The 13,019-nt window shown below is 40.3% G+C and overlaps 1 protein-coding gene across 2 annotated transcripts; it reads left to right on the forward strand.

The window, feature by feature from the left end:
* The first annotated feature begins 530 nt into the window (after positions 1-530).
* cUnh1orf52 (chromosome Un C1orf52 homolog) lies at positions 531-6,941 on the forward strand. 2 transcript variants are annotated; one of them, XM_082509838.1, is made up of 4 exons: positions 531-1,015; positions 1,306-1,368; positions 4,351-4,561; positions 5,230-6,941. In XM_082509838.1, exons 1-4 carry the CDS (start codon positions 719-721, stop codon positions 5,382-5,384), a joined length of 726 nt encoding a protein of 241 aa, XP_082365964.1. In that variant the 5' UTR covers positions 531-718; the 3' UTR covers positions 5,385-6,941. The 2 variants fall into 2 exon arrangements, with proteins under 2 accessions (XP_082365964.1, XP_082365965.1); XM_082509839.1 differs by lacking the exon at positions 1,306-1,368 and having other exon boundaries at positions 553-1,015.
* Positions 6,942-13,019: the final 6,078 nt, after the last annotated feature.

The following is a 13,019-nucleotide window of genomic DNA, read 5'->3' on the forward strand; positions in this document are numbered from 1 at the left end:
AGATGAGACGACAGAATATGCAAGACATTGACACAAGCATTGCATATTTTATAAAGATATCTTAAGTGTCCTAAAATGGACTGACCCTGTAACATAAAGTAGGTATAATAACGTAGAGTCAGAAAGATACTTGCAAAACAGGTAATTTTGTGTATATATCCCTTTGAATATCCTGTTCCTTTTTATATTAATTAAATAAATAAATAATAATAAATAAAGCCAAACAGAAACATCGACATTCACTATTTGGAACACGCTCACTTTCTGGCACTACACCTCAGCTGGAGACCTCCCTTTTTTAAGCGGTACGGAGGCTGCAGTTGTCAAATGTCTCCAGCAGATGGCAGAAATTCTCTGTCAAAAAGAGGAAAATGGAGCTTAAAAAACAGCCCATTAATTGTATTTAATTACATAATAACTGTGGCTGAGTATATTATACAGAAACAATTTTAACATTAAAATAAACTCCAAATACTGAAAGACTTTGACGGAAAGATTTATTTTCTTTTGGTCGAATTGCAAATTACCACCAGCCTGCTAGGAAATGGCTTCACGACAGGCTTTACGACACCATCTACTCGCTTTACAACTGTTTTGGAGGCTCATTCAAAATGGAGTAGATCTTGAAGAAGTTAGGGTCAGCGGATCTAGCTTCATTTTCGCGTGGGTTTTACAGCAGTATCTTGTTCCTCAATAGAGTATTTGTAGCCTCAGAAAAATGACAGAAGAAAAGAAGACGGGCTCTTTGGGGTTCTTCTCGAGCTACGACGATTTGAGCGACAGCAGCAACGACAGCGATTCGGATGACCAGGGGGGAAGCCGAAAGAAGAAAGCGGGGACCGAAGCCGAGGGGAGCGCTCGGTCCTCTCTACCGGGAACCAAGCGAGATGCCGGCGGAGCTCCGTTACCCAAACCCGACGAGCTGTTTCGCTCCGTGTCCAAACCCGCTTTCCTCTATAACCCGCTGAATAAGCAAATAGACTGGGACAGCCTGACGGTCAAAGCCCCGGAGGAGGTACAAATACACGTTGAACTGCGGTTAATATGACCACAACAAGCACGCTCTGGTGTGCTAGATGAGTGTAAACACTGTACGAGCCACAATTAGCAGATTATCGGCTTCACCTGTGCTAGCTCAGGCTTCCCAGTAGTGGTCGCTGTTTCTTTGCTTGCTGATGCACACAGTGTAGCTCTATCTGCAGTGGTTGGTTGGAGACGTTATCAGACTTTTGTAACGACATTCATATGTACAGGCTGTGCAGAAGTATTGAGCCATATTCATTTCCTCATAATTTACTTCCATAGAGCCTTTCTAAGTGGTCTTCAGCAATAGTTCTTCCAAACAAGGTGTGTCATAAGCAGTGTTGGGTAAGTTACTTTAAAATAGTAACTTAGTTACATTACTAGTTCTCTCAAAAGTAACTCAGTTACTTCAAGTTACTCGTTACTTTCAAAGTAACTAGTTACTAGGGAAAGTAACTTTGGTTTTACTCAGAATTCTCTTGTTAATGTGTTTCTTCCATAACTTTGACAGTCTTCTAGCTTGCTTACTTGCCACAAGTGCACTGTGCCACCTACCAATAGAAAGGAAAAGATAATGTGCATATTTCCACTAGAGAAATCCCACGCCTGGACCGTCATTGACTGCTGCCATGATTCTAGCCTACGTCACAGCATCATGCGCGCCTTTTACATCCAACACAAAAACTGCAGTCGTGGTGCTTTCGATTGTACACAGAACTCAGAAATTCTGCCTTCTGAATAGGAAGATGTAGGCAACACCAGACTGCAGATGAGCTGCATACAGGGCTGGACTGGGACAGAAAATTGGCCCGGGCGTTTTGACTAGAGACCGGCCCACCATTATAGGAAAAATCATAAAGCCTTTGAATGAAAATAAACACTGTTGTGACAGTGATGTTCACTGTTTTGATGGTATATATGCATCAATCTATCAATCGTTTGTTGTAAGATTCAGATAATTATTTTTTAAAAGCTAGACATTTTAAATGAGAATAAGAAAGAAAAGTATTTCTTTGTGCCCCCCTCTCCCTGTTAATGCCCTACCTGGCCCCCTGGCAACACTTTGCTAGACCCGCCCCTGCACAGTTACCAGCTGTCAGCTACCTAAAAAAGGATCCTGGTGTTATTTGTCTCTCAGAAACAGTTCATAACTTCCATTCAACTCATTCATGTCACCTAAAAGGTAAACCTGTTTCTCCATCACCTGTTCAGCTCTGATGATTCAGTAAGGACATCTGGTTTCATCTTCATGTTTCCCTCTCTCCAGATAACCAAACCATATCATGACCAGCAGCTTTACAGCTGTGGCTCCAGCAAACATCAGCTGATACTAGAAATTAATATTAAATAAACTCTAACAATAGCTGATCAAGCTTAAACGTGCTGCTGTTGTTTAGCGCGACATCCGCTGGTTTCCTCTTTCGGCGCAAAGTGAGCGATAAACAAACAAGAGAGCCGATCAGCTGATCATTGATCAGTTTTCATGATTGAAGCAGAAACGGGAGAGGGAGGGGGGAGAATGAAAGAAGAAGAGGCAGCTGTGCAGCAAAGACACAGAATAACTCCAGCTTTGTGCCTTTTTCATTGTAGCTGAATTACGGGACAAACTGTTCCTTTTCACCTCAATAAGAAACGCTTAATATTTTCTCTGAATACCAGACGGGACGGTTGGCAACTCTAATAACTTATGAACAAAATAAAGTTCAACATCATTAACTTCATAGCACCACCCAGCTGTATAGAAACTCCGTCATGCTAGCTAGTACGCAGTACAGAAAAAGTCAGAATAACGAAAATAAACTCCACCTAAACTTGGTTCATATCTGACCCAGAGAGACTGCAGGTCATAACTTCTTACCTGAAGTTCAGTTCACACTTGGACCGGCGGCCGCCTCGGGTCTCTTTTCCTTCTGCGTCCCTTTTCCTTCATCCACCTGCTGGCCTCCACCACTTGCTAATGTTACTGAATCTGTGGAAGCTCCGCGATAGCCACCACACGAAGTAACGAGTAACGACCCTATCTAAATCCCAGTAACGAGTAACGCGTTCCTGATTTTGGCATAATAACTAGTTACCGTGCTCGTTACCACAATAATAACGTAGTTACTGTAACGCGTTACTTAATAACGCGTTAGTCCCAACACTGGTCATAAGCGGATGAACCAATCTTGTGTCTACAGTTGGCAAAGAACCGATTTTAAATAGTTTTTAGGCACTTTGTTACGATCAGCCTGTTGAAAAACCATATTATTTGTTAATTTCTTCGGATGACCCTATGAAAATGCCAAAGAGTGCACAGGTTGACAGTATAAAATAGTGTCTTTGCACCAATAAGGTGATTACCAAAGAGCTAAAAATGTGATGGCATGGTGTGCAGAGTGTTGTTAAAAACTCCGTGGAAGCTGAGGCCACTCAAATAAGTGGCAAGTCTAACAAAACAAAAAAGAAAGGCATTATCTACAGCTGATGAACTGTATCTGAAAATCGTGTTCTTAACAAGTAGGAAAACAAATCCAGCAAGGGCCTGACACAAGACCTGAGAGAGAAATCTGGCCCTGTAGTTGGTCCATCTACCGTTTGCCAAAGCCTCATCAGAAATGGTCTCGGTGGAAGGGTTGCTGTCCAGAAGCCATTCTTAATGAAGGAAAGGAGGAGAAAAGGTTGAGGTTTGCCAGATTACACAAGAACCGGACTGAAAAACAGGGAGGGATGAAAGACTTGAAAATCTTGGTTTAAATTGGAGGTGGTCAGGAGAGAGGTACAATGGTGACTGTCTACAGTCATTAACAGTCATAACCATTGTGTTTTGATGTGGACTTCAAGAAACCTGAAAAACTATCCCTTTAGGCTACTTAAAGAATTTAAAAGGAAGCTAAAGTTGTCTAATATTGATGCTTTTCAGCATCATTTTTGACTTGAATGCCGTATTTTCATTTGTGTTTACACATGTTCCAATAAATCGCTGTAAATATTTTGCAACATCTAAAGAATTGAGGTGTAGCTTGAGACTTTTCCACAGTCTTGCACATGTGTGATGTCATTCTGGTGCATGAAAGATGTTTTTCTGTCTTCTCTCTTTGCAAGTGAATGAGGCCAATAGAAACGATGTTAGGAAGACTTTTCATTATAACATAGTGCAGTACAGCAACACCACAAGCCATAATGTCAGTCTATAAAGTGATTGAGTGATTCACATATTATAATAGTTATATTTCTTGTTTATTTTAAAGAGAGTTTACTGTCTTTAATCTCTTATGGAGACTAGCTATGATCACCTTTGCTGTTTGACTTTCTCTAAACCAATTTTCCACTTTTTTTTCCTTGAAGGCTGCCAGAGAATTTAAGCCATGGAAGACAAATGCCGTGCCCCCGCCTGAAAGTTACACTGCAGAGCCAGAGAAGAAGAAAGGACCTCCCCCTGGAATGGACATGGCTATAAAGTGGTCCAATGTGTACGAGGACAACGGGGAAGACGCACCGCAAGCTTATACAGGCAAAGCTCGTTTTCTACCTGAAGAAGAGCAACCCTCAGACTCTGGTGAGTTTCAGTTTCATTCTCCTCATCACAGCTCTTTTATACCGTTGTGCAATACCCACAGGCTTTAAAATCCCAATAAATTTTGATGTGTATTTAATCCTATGTTATTTGATAATTTGGCAAATTAGCAAGAAAGTATGAACTTGTGATAAGCAAAAGAACTACATGGAAATGAAACAAGGGCAATACAGTAGATACCAGAGGTGAACATTGTGTTAACGTTTTCAATTTGTTGAAAAAGTTGTGTGTGAGGATTTTTGGACTTCTTCAGAGAAGAGCTGGAAGTTGTTAACAAAGATTTATTTGATTTGCTGCCACAAAAATGTGAAATAAATGATACCAAAAACGAAATAAAAGTATCAGATTATAAATGTAAACATCTGTTTCAGGCCAGTCTTTGTGTGTTTAATCAATACCCAAAGATGCGAAGCATAATATCAGCTGCACCATTCCACCTACGTATTTCCATCCAACTATATGTAACAAATGAGTGCAATACAGTAAAATAATGAGGGCGTTTGCTCTGCTTTCTGCTTTGCACCTGCTTGGAAAATGTGGACTTGTTTATTTAAACAATGTGCTGTTGAGAAATAATAATAAAGATTATGTTTTACTCTCCGTCCCTCTAAAAAATCCCAAATCCATCCAACTCGTCATCTGCTGATCAGATGAGGAGTCAGAGAAGCCAGGGCTGTCTGCCAAGAAACGGCGAGTGGAGACCTTCCAGCAGAAGGAGAAGAGGAAGAGGGACTTTGGACAAGCCACATCTGACAAGAACTTTGTTGAAGAAGAGAAAAGGATCCTCAGGCAAAAGATTGAGTGAGGACCAAACTTTCTGCACCCAGGAAATTGTCTGCAATGTAAATCTTTTCCATCAGCAGGGAGCATTCACTGCATTAGAGCATGCAATCATAGAGCGTTGTTTTATCTGTATGTACATGTTATAATTTGAAGCAGTAGTTTGTTTTTTCAAGACTGTGAGCACATAAGAATTTTTTAATTTGATTCAGTTTGCAACATTGTTAACAGTGCTTAAATTTATCAGACCAGCTGCCATAAGCACAAGAACATCTGTGAAAAACTTGTTTAAAGCTCAAACTTGTTGTAGTTTTTTAGGTAAATGACAAACTGAATTCACACTTTTATACCCAAGTCTGAGCCGGCACACTGAACTACAATAACAAGTCAGAAATGATCGATCCTGCTACTAGGCCCAAATTATAAACCACTAACACCATTGTTTCTGTTCAGGAGTGCAGGTAAATAACTTTGAGGTGGCATCTTAATCAAAAATAATAATTTACTGGGTTTTTTCTGCTTTTCAGTAAAACAGTTTGAAAATTGCTGGAAAAAATAGTTATGTATTTCACACTAAAAATATAATTCAGAATAAAGATGGATTATCTGTTACAGAAACATAAAATGATTTTGGTAATTCCAATATCTTTCATTTGGGGGAGCTGTGGTATAAGCCTTACTCTGGGTAGTGGTCTAATAAATCTTTTAAGCACTGTATATCATGTAATATCAAAAAACATCATTTGATGGCCCCATTGCAAAGGCTAAAGGCTAACAGCTGTGATTTTGGACTTAATAACAAGCTAAGGGGGTATTTTAAAGGCACAATGATAAAGGATATCACAGCTGTACAAAAGTGATCATTTCCAAACAATTAACGTTGTGAGATTGTGCTTGTTTGACTCTGCTGGACTTCAATTATTCACCAGGATTGTTTTTAGTCATAGCCATTAGGCCTGAAGGCCAAAACATGTTGACCTGTAAGTGTGTTTACTTCCTGTTTTATAAATTTAATTAAGTATAATAACAGTGATGTTTGGCTGTGGTGGTTTACTTGGTCTGTACTTTGTTTTGTGTTGTATACTCACTGCCCATTCACCACCAAAATATGATTGTGTGTTGTTCTTTGAAATCTGAAATTGCACCATTCCCCCGTTGTTCCTGCTTATGGCCACTAGATGTCGCCTTTAGGCTACACTGAAACTCCATCAATGTTTATGGTGAGGTCAGCTGTGTGACTGCATAAATGCTGGCTACTCAAGTTACAATCAGGAGCTGTGTATATATGTTGTGTCTGTCAAAAAGGGAGTGGCAATCTTTGATTTGGAAGTTTGTGTCGTCTCAGTTTTCTTGAGGTGCTTGTTCCATTCAAACTGTTGATTCAGTGTCATGTACCAGGGACTACAACAGGAAATAACCTCCTATATGTTTATTTAGACTACGTCGAGTATTGGAACACGTATTTCTTTGTGGATCTTTTATTTCTTCCAGCAATTCTCTGAATTCAGTGTTACGGTATATTTATAGCTTTCTGGGCAACATAAACCATTGAGGCAATAAAATTGTTTATTGAAAAGAGTCATTTACCTTTTAAGTTGCAAAGTCTGTGTATTTATTGAATAGCTTATTTGTTTATTTTTTAGCCATTAAGTTTTTTAGATTTGTGTTATCAAAGCAACAGACTGTAAAACTCACAATCCATTTTTTAGGTTCCTGTGGCCATTGGAGTAAATATAATGGTTTTCTGAGAATTGGGGAAAAAAGTTTCCACTTTGCAACAGTTTAGTGATCAGAGGAATTCCTGGTCTATCTGTCATCATGGGTTGACATGAAATAGTGGTGAATATGCTTCTGATAAAATTCCAGCCTCCAGGTATGTGCCTGGCCTTGTCTGAAATGTGTACCAGCGCCTGCAGAACAGCAGTGATGAACTGATTTTTATCAGCTGTATTTACGCACAAATAACCCCTCTCTGTACTGACTGAATGAGCAAAGACCAGCGAGGTCATATCCATCAGTGTTTAGGAATTATTCATCTCATTGTCAGTCTGGAAATTTCCCAGGAGATGGATGTTTTGCAATGCGTTGCCTTTAGAAATACAATTCCAGCTTAGTTTTTGTGAGGTTTTTTTGATGCTGTTGAATTGTTTCTGTCTTTGATATGATATCCACAGCATTCTTTGACTTGAGCCTCTTTGTCTTATAGAGATCATTTTACCACAGGAAAGCATTTTTCATCCCGCCAGCAGTCACACATGGCTAACCTTATCCTCTTATCTTTAATGAAAGAGAACATATTAGTGTTATGTTACACACTTTTAACAAAAACAGAATGAATGCAGCAAAACTTCACTTAACATTCTCAATCTCTAAATCGCATTTTAAGAATATAACATTTTGTGGTCATTTGAAGGAATAAAACAGTACTAATGTAAAGTTAAATTGCAAGAGATTTCCAGTTACGGCTGTTCCCTGGATCACTCTGCTCATTGAGGAGTGTGTGTCACTCTAACCTTAGATCACTCTTGACACATTTACTGGAAGGTCAAGACCTCATCATGACCACCGAGTATTCAGGGGCCTTTACTAAGCTGGCTCCCAGCAGCTGCTGCTACCTGACTTATGACATTTTCACACTGTCAGCACAATGTAGCAGCTTGTATGTAAATGTAACCATGGCTGATGTCTGGTGCTGCTGGGAAATTGGGGCCAATGAGAGAAAGAATACACCTAACAGCAGCTAAATGCAACTTCACATGTACAATATATATACCAGGTTCATCATCTTATGATTGGCATGATAGCGCGGTGGTTGCTTTTTCTTTTTTCTTTTCTTTTTTTTTACACAGACACGCAATAAAAGACAACTCAGGCTAACTGATATTGTAGCTGCATGATCTAAAATATTTTATAATAGTTTATCCATAAGTTGTGACTGCTCGTGACAACAGAGGGAAAGTAAATTTCCTTTTAGGAGTTGTAAATGTCTAGAGAAATTTATCGCAATCCTTCCATTACTTGTTGAGATCTTTCACAGTTGACCAAAGCTGTGGACTGACTCACTTTTCCATCCACGGTGTCATGCTGCTATAGTGGCAGACTTTATGGTTTTATTTACACTCTCCACACCATGCTGGTCAACACACTCACCGACGTCCCTAAAAGCTCCACTCATCCCTGGATGTTTTCTAGAGGCAAACAGCTGCTTTTCACACCAACAATCTGGTGTGGCCAATTGTGTCAAACAGATGTTCAGCAGAAGAGAAAATCTCCTAAGACTTGGGAAACAAATACAATTTTCTGCCTTGATCTGAAGTAAAGTCCTGTGCAAAAACCGTGAGCCACCCCTCATTTCTTTATGGGCAAAAACCTGGCCATATCTTGCATGGTCTGCAGTATGTCTTTAAAAAATTAGGAAACTAAAGTGAAGTGAAGTGGAAGACAGAAGAAGAAGCGGTAGGCATTAAGAAAATCTATCTACAGCGCATGAATAGTTTGTCAAAGTCAAGTCCTTAAGAAAGGGGAAAAATCCACCAAACACCTGAGATAGAACCCAACAGATGCAGCAAGGCCCTCCTATTGATTCATCTACTGTTTGCCAAAGACTCTTCAGAATTGGACTCACTTACAGGGTGGCTGTCAACAAGCCATTCTTAGTGAAGGGGAGAAAAGGGCTGAGGTATGCCATCACAAAAGAACTAGAAATCATGGCAACAGGTCTTATGGAGTAATGAATCTTAAATTTTACATTTTGGTTCAAATCACCATCACTGTGTACAGGGGAGGTCAGGATTACTTCTATGAATCACCACCTTACCATAGTGGTGGCATTTGTGTAACAATGTGATCCCAGGTGCTATGTAATTGACTTTCCCCCCCTCGTAGTCTTCCAAGGAGAATTGGTCCTATGTAAGAGTCCAGGCTTTGCTCCACTCTGGCGTAAGGCCTGGGGAGGGAGCACAAGGCAGAGGACCTGATGAATAGTCCTTAGCCCATGGAGCTGGTTGGGCATAATCTGAAGAGGCAACGTGTTTGATCAGGATACATGACAGGCTCAGCATGTCAAAACATGTAGTCAGGGTGCACTGGGAACATCTAGCCTTGGCTCCAGTTCATGAGATTTTCAGCTTCTACCTCCAGCAGACCTTTCTAAGCATTCCAAAGGAGGTTTGGGACACCAAGTCTGAATGGGCCGTCTTCCACACCTTGATTGCTTAGGTGGCTGTGCACAGCTATGGTTAAAGGTTGGTTGGTGCCTGCCATGGTTGTAATCCCCAAACCAGATGATGGAAACTGGAGGTGGACGGAACCATCAAGCTGACAGGTACTACGTACAGCTCTGGCAGTAGCTGAAACAAAAACTCAGGTGTTTGAGGAGTTGGATGAGGCCTCGAAGTGATTCTGTCAAATGGTCAGGTGACTTGGAAGGTGAAAGCAGTGCTCTATTCACACTGTGTACAGTGGGAGTGGTCTCCTGTTGACTTCAGCTGAGGATACAGATGGACGATAGAAGGAATACTTCAAGGATCTTCTCAATCCCATTGATTACCTTCTGTAGAGAAAGCAACAGGAAAGAGGGAGATGACTTGCCCCATCACTGGGAGGGAGGTCACAAAAGCAGTTAAACAATTCCTTGGTGGCAGGGTCTCTGGAGTGGATGAGTGTGGCGGAGGTGTGGTCCCTGGCTCAGCTGTTAGGGAGGGGTGGTGTAGTGAGCTCAAGGGGCAGTGTCAGGGAGGTTGGCGGGACTGGTGCACAGAATTAACTAACGAGGTTTCTCCCTTATAATATAGCGAAGCTGGAGTCCAGAGAGAGGTGTGTGTGCTGGAGTCCAGCTAAAAAGCAGAAGGATTCAGGTGCTGAACCTGAAGAACCAAAAACAGTGTTGTGATCAAATAAAACTGACAAATAAACACAGGACGCTGTGTTGGATTGTGGTCCTTTCCACAATGAGATTCACCCTCAGTTCTTTCAGGCTTTTGTGGGTTTGTCACATGGAGATCTGGAATGGTGCCTCTGGTATGGTAGAATAGGGTGGTGGTTCTTTATATTAGGGAACTAGAGGGTGTCCTCCTCCAGGGAGGGAAGAGATCCAGCCCCAGATAAGCAGCAGATAAAAAAATGGATGGATGCTTGGTTGGTTGAATGAATCAGAGGTGTTGGGGATCAGATTTTGATCCACCATGGAATACCACCTGGAAAGGGTCTGATTGGCAACAGCTTCATTTGTAACCATGACATTGATCCCAAACCCACTGCTAGTGTAGAAAAAGCATACTTGGATAGAAAAACACACAGTGGAACACTATCAGCCATGGATTGGCATCCCCAGAGCTCAGATCAGTGCATTATTGAAGGAATGTGGGATCAGCCTGATAAAGAACAACTCAAAAAGGCGCCCGATATCCAAAGAAGAGATTTATAATGTCATTTAAAATAAAATAAAAAAAGGAAAACTATTCCTGAGGACTAACTAAATAAATTTCAATATTTTGTGGGACAGGTTGCGCTGAAGAATAAGGGTTGCCATACCAATTATTGACTCCTAAGTTTGTTAGAATTGTACAGATGATGTTTCGCCTTATTTCCATGGATGGTTGCCCATTTCCATGAATCCCTGCAACCATTCCTCATTTCCTACAAAAGTATAAAGAAAAGATGTGTGGCTGAAAACCTTTACACAGTAATGTACATTTGGATCACATTAATGATTAATATTAAATTGTTGAAAATATATACTTTTAGAGAAAACTATAAAAGAGCAAAATTACTGCTTTACTCTGATCAGGCTTTATCTGTTATAAACCACGGCGTCTTTTCTCATAGCCTGAGCACGGGGTGGTCAGACTGTAACATAATATTGCAGTTTACAGTAACATTGTGGTGCTGACCACTGATTGCAGCCGAATATTTCCAAAAGATGTTTGAAGCTTGAAAAAAAAAGTTCCATTCCTTTATACCACCAAGAACATCTGTGAAGGTTTTTAGAGAAGAGCAGTGTCATCAGAAAGACAAATAAAGGTTATAGCGGCAGAGTAAAGAAGGACAACAATCTGAAATCTGAAAAACTAAAAGACGTGGGATTCTTTTATGGGTTGAGACTCAAACAAATAAACTGCCACAATACACAAGCAAAGCTGTCATTTAAGTTTATAGACAGATTATTTTTCTGCTACACATTGGATTGACTAAAGAAACTGAAAATATATTTAGCTTTCAAGACACTGAGCACCATCTTAACTCAAGTGTAGAACCTTGGATGAGAGATAATACAGCTTGGATAATATACAGTGATTCTGTGCTGGATCTGACAGAGTGAGCATGACAAGACGGCCGTGAAGCTGTCAGGGACAGGAACGTACTTTCACACTTCTCCGGTGATAGAGAACAGTAGCAGAGATAAGAAGACTGAGCTCTTGTCATGATAAATGTCAGAAGTTGTCTCTTGATAACGACGCGGAGCAGACACCAAAGACAGCCCAGTCTCCCCAGTCTCTCTCTGTTTGTGCGTGTGTGTTTGGGGGGTGCTATCTATGGGTATCCTATCATTTTGGCCATTTGTCCTTAATTCATCCAATCAGACCAAAGACAGTTTTTTTTCTTCATTCATGATTGTGCTTTTTTTTCTGTGTGAATATTGTGAAAGTATGTCTAAACACATGTATTAACCACAAAGCGCTGATCTGTTGTGACACTGTGTTCTACTTACATGACAGCAAAACTTTTTGTTTTTACATTCAGTTCAATTTCATTATGTTTATCGTATCTTTAAGGCAGCTTGTGTGTTCACTCTCCTCAATATGTATATATCCAATAGTATTTCAGTCAATATCTCAACTGTTTCAGTCAGGTTAATGTCTGATAAGAACTTATCTATGTTCCAGAGAAAGTATCAGGAGATACTAAAGGCTTATATTTACACCAACCAGTTCACAGATACTGTCCTTTTATTGTAGCGTAATTAATAGTTTATAGTTCATAATGATTGTCCCCAGCTTGATTGCACAGATGCATCACTTCTGTGGATGTTTTCATCATTTCAAGCTTAAAACCAGCTTAATGACTGTCTGGTAACAATGAAGCTCTTAGCTTAGCTTAGCATAAAGACTCAGGAGAGAAGAGGGGACAGTCAACCTGGCTCAGCCCAAAGATTAAAGGGTCTTCTGTTTGATCGTTCTATAAACTAAAGTATATACCAAGCAGTTTAGCATTTCCCAAGTGCGCTTTTTCCCAGCCAAAGAAGTTGAATTATTTATTTGTTTCCACTGCAAAATGACCCTTTTAATTTACTCTTGATTATCTCATAAAAGAGCATCTAATTAGTGTATAAATGGATTTTCCACCCTGACAACAATTAACTTGCGCTTTATGGAACACAAGGTTTTGCTTATCGAACATGATTAAAGCTGCAATATGCCCACAACTTTGACAAGACTGTGCTGCGGATATAATGAAGCACCATAAGAGGTCCTCCTCAGCAGTAAAATAAACTGTAAAGGAATGCTTGTGACAATATTGTGATTCTTTGAAACGTAAAGCTGCAGCGTCTTGGCACTGCAACTCTGACAGGGAGCATCCAGCCTAATTTATACCCCGAGAAAGGCTTCTGTCCAAGGGCATAAATTTAGCTGCGGTGTGCACTGAAAAAAAAAAAAGGGGG

The sequence above is a fragment of the Aulonocara stuartgranti genome, assembly GCF_965226115.1.
Source record: "Aulonocara stuartgranti genome assembly, chromosome: 17".
In the NCBI taxonomy this organism is placed as follows: Eukaryota; Metazoa; Chordata; class Actinopteri; order Cichliformes; family Cichlidae; genus Aulonocara; species Aulonocara stuartgranti.

What these genes read in the sequence shown, in the direction of transcription:
- cUnh1orf52 (XM_082509838.1), top strand. Translation starts at nt 719, where the DNA reads ATGACAGAAGAAAAGAAGACGGGCTCTTTGGGGTTCTTCTCGAGCTAC. An exon ending in TGTGTCATAAGCAGTGTTGG is followed by an intron (nt 1,369 to 4,350) that starts GTAAGTTACTTT and finishes TTTTCCTTGAAG; the next exon opens with GCTGCCAGAGAATTTAAGCC. An exon ending in AGAGCAACCCTCAGACTCTG is followed by an intron (nt 4,562 to 5,229) that starts GTGAGTTTCAGT and finishes TCTGCTGATCAG; the next exon opens with ATGAGGAGTCAGAGAAGCCA.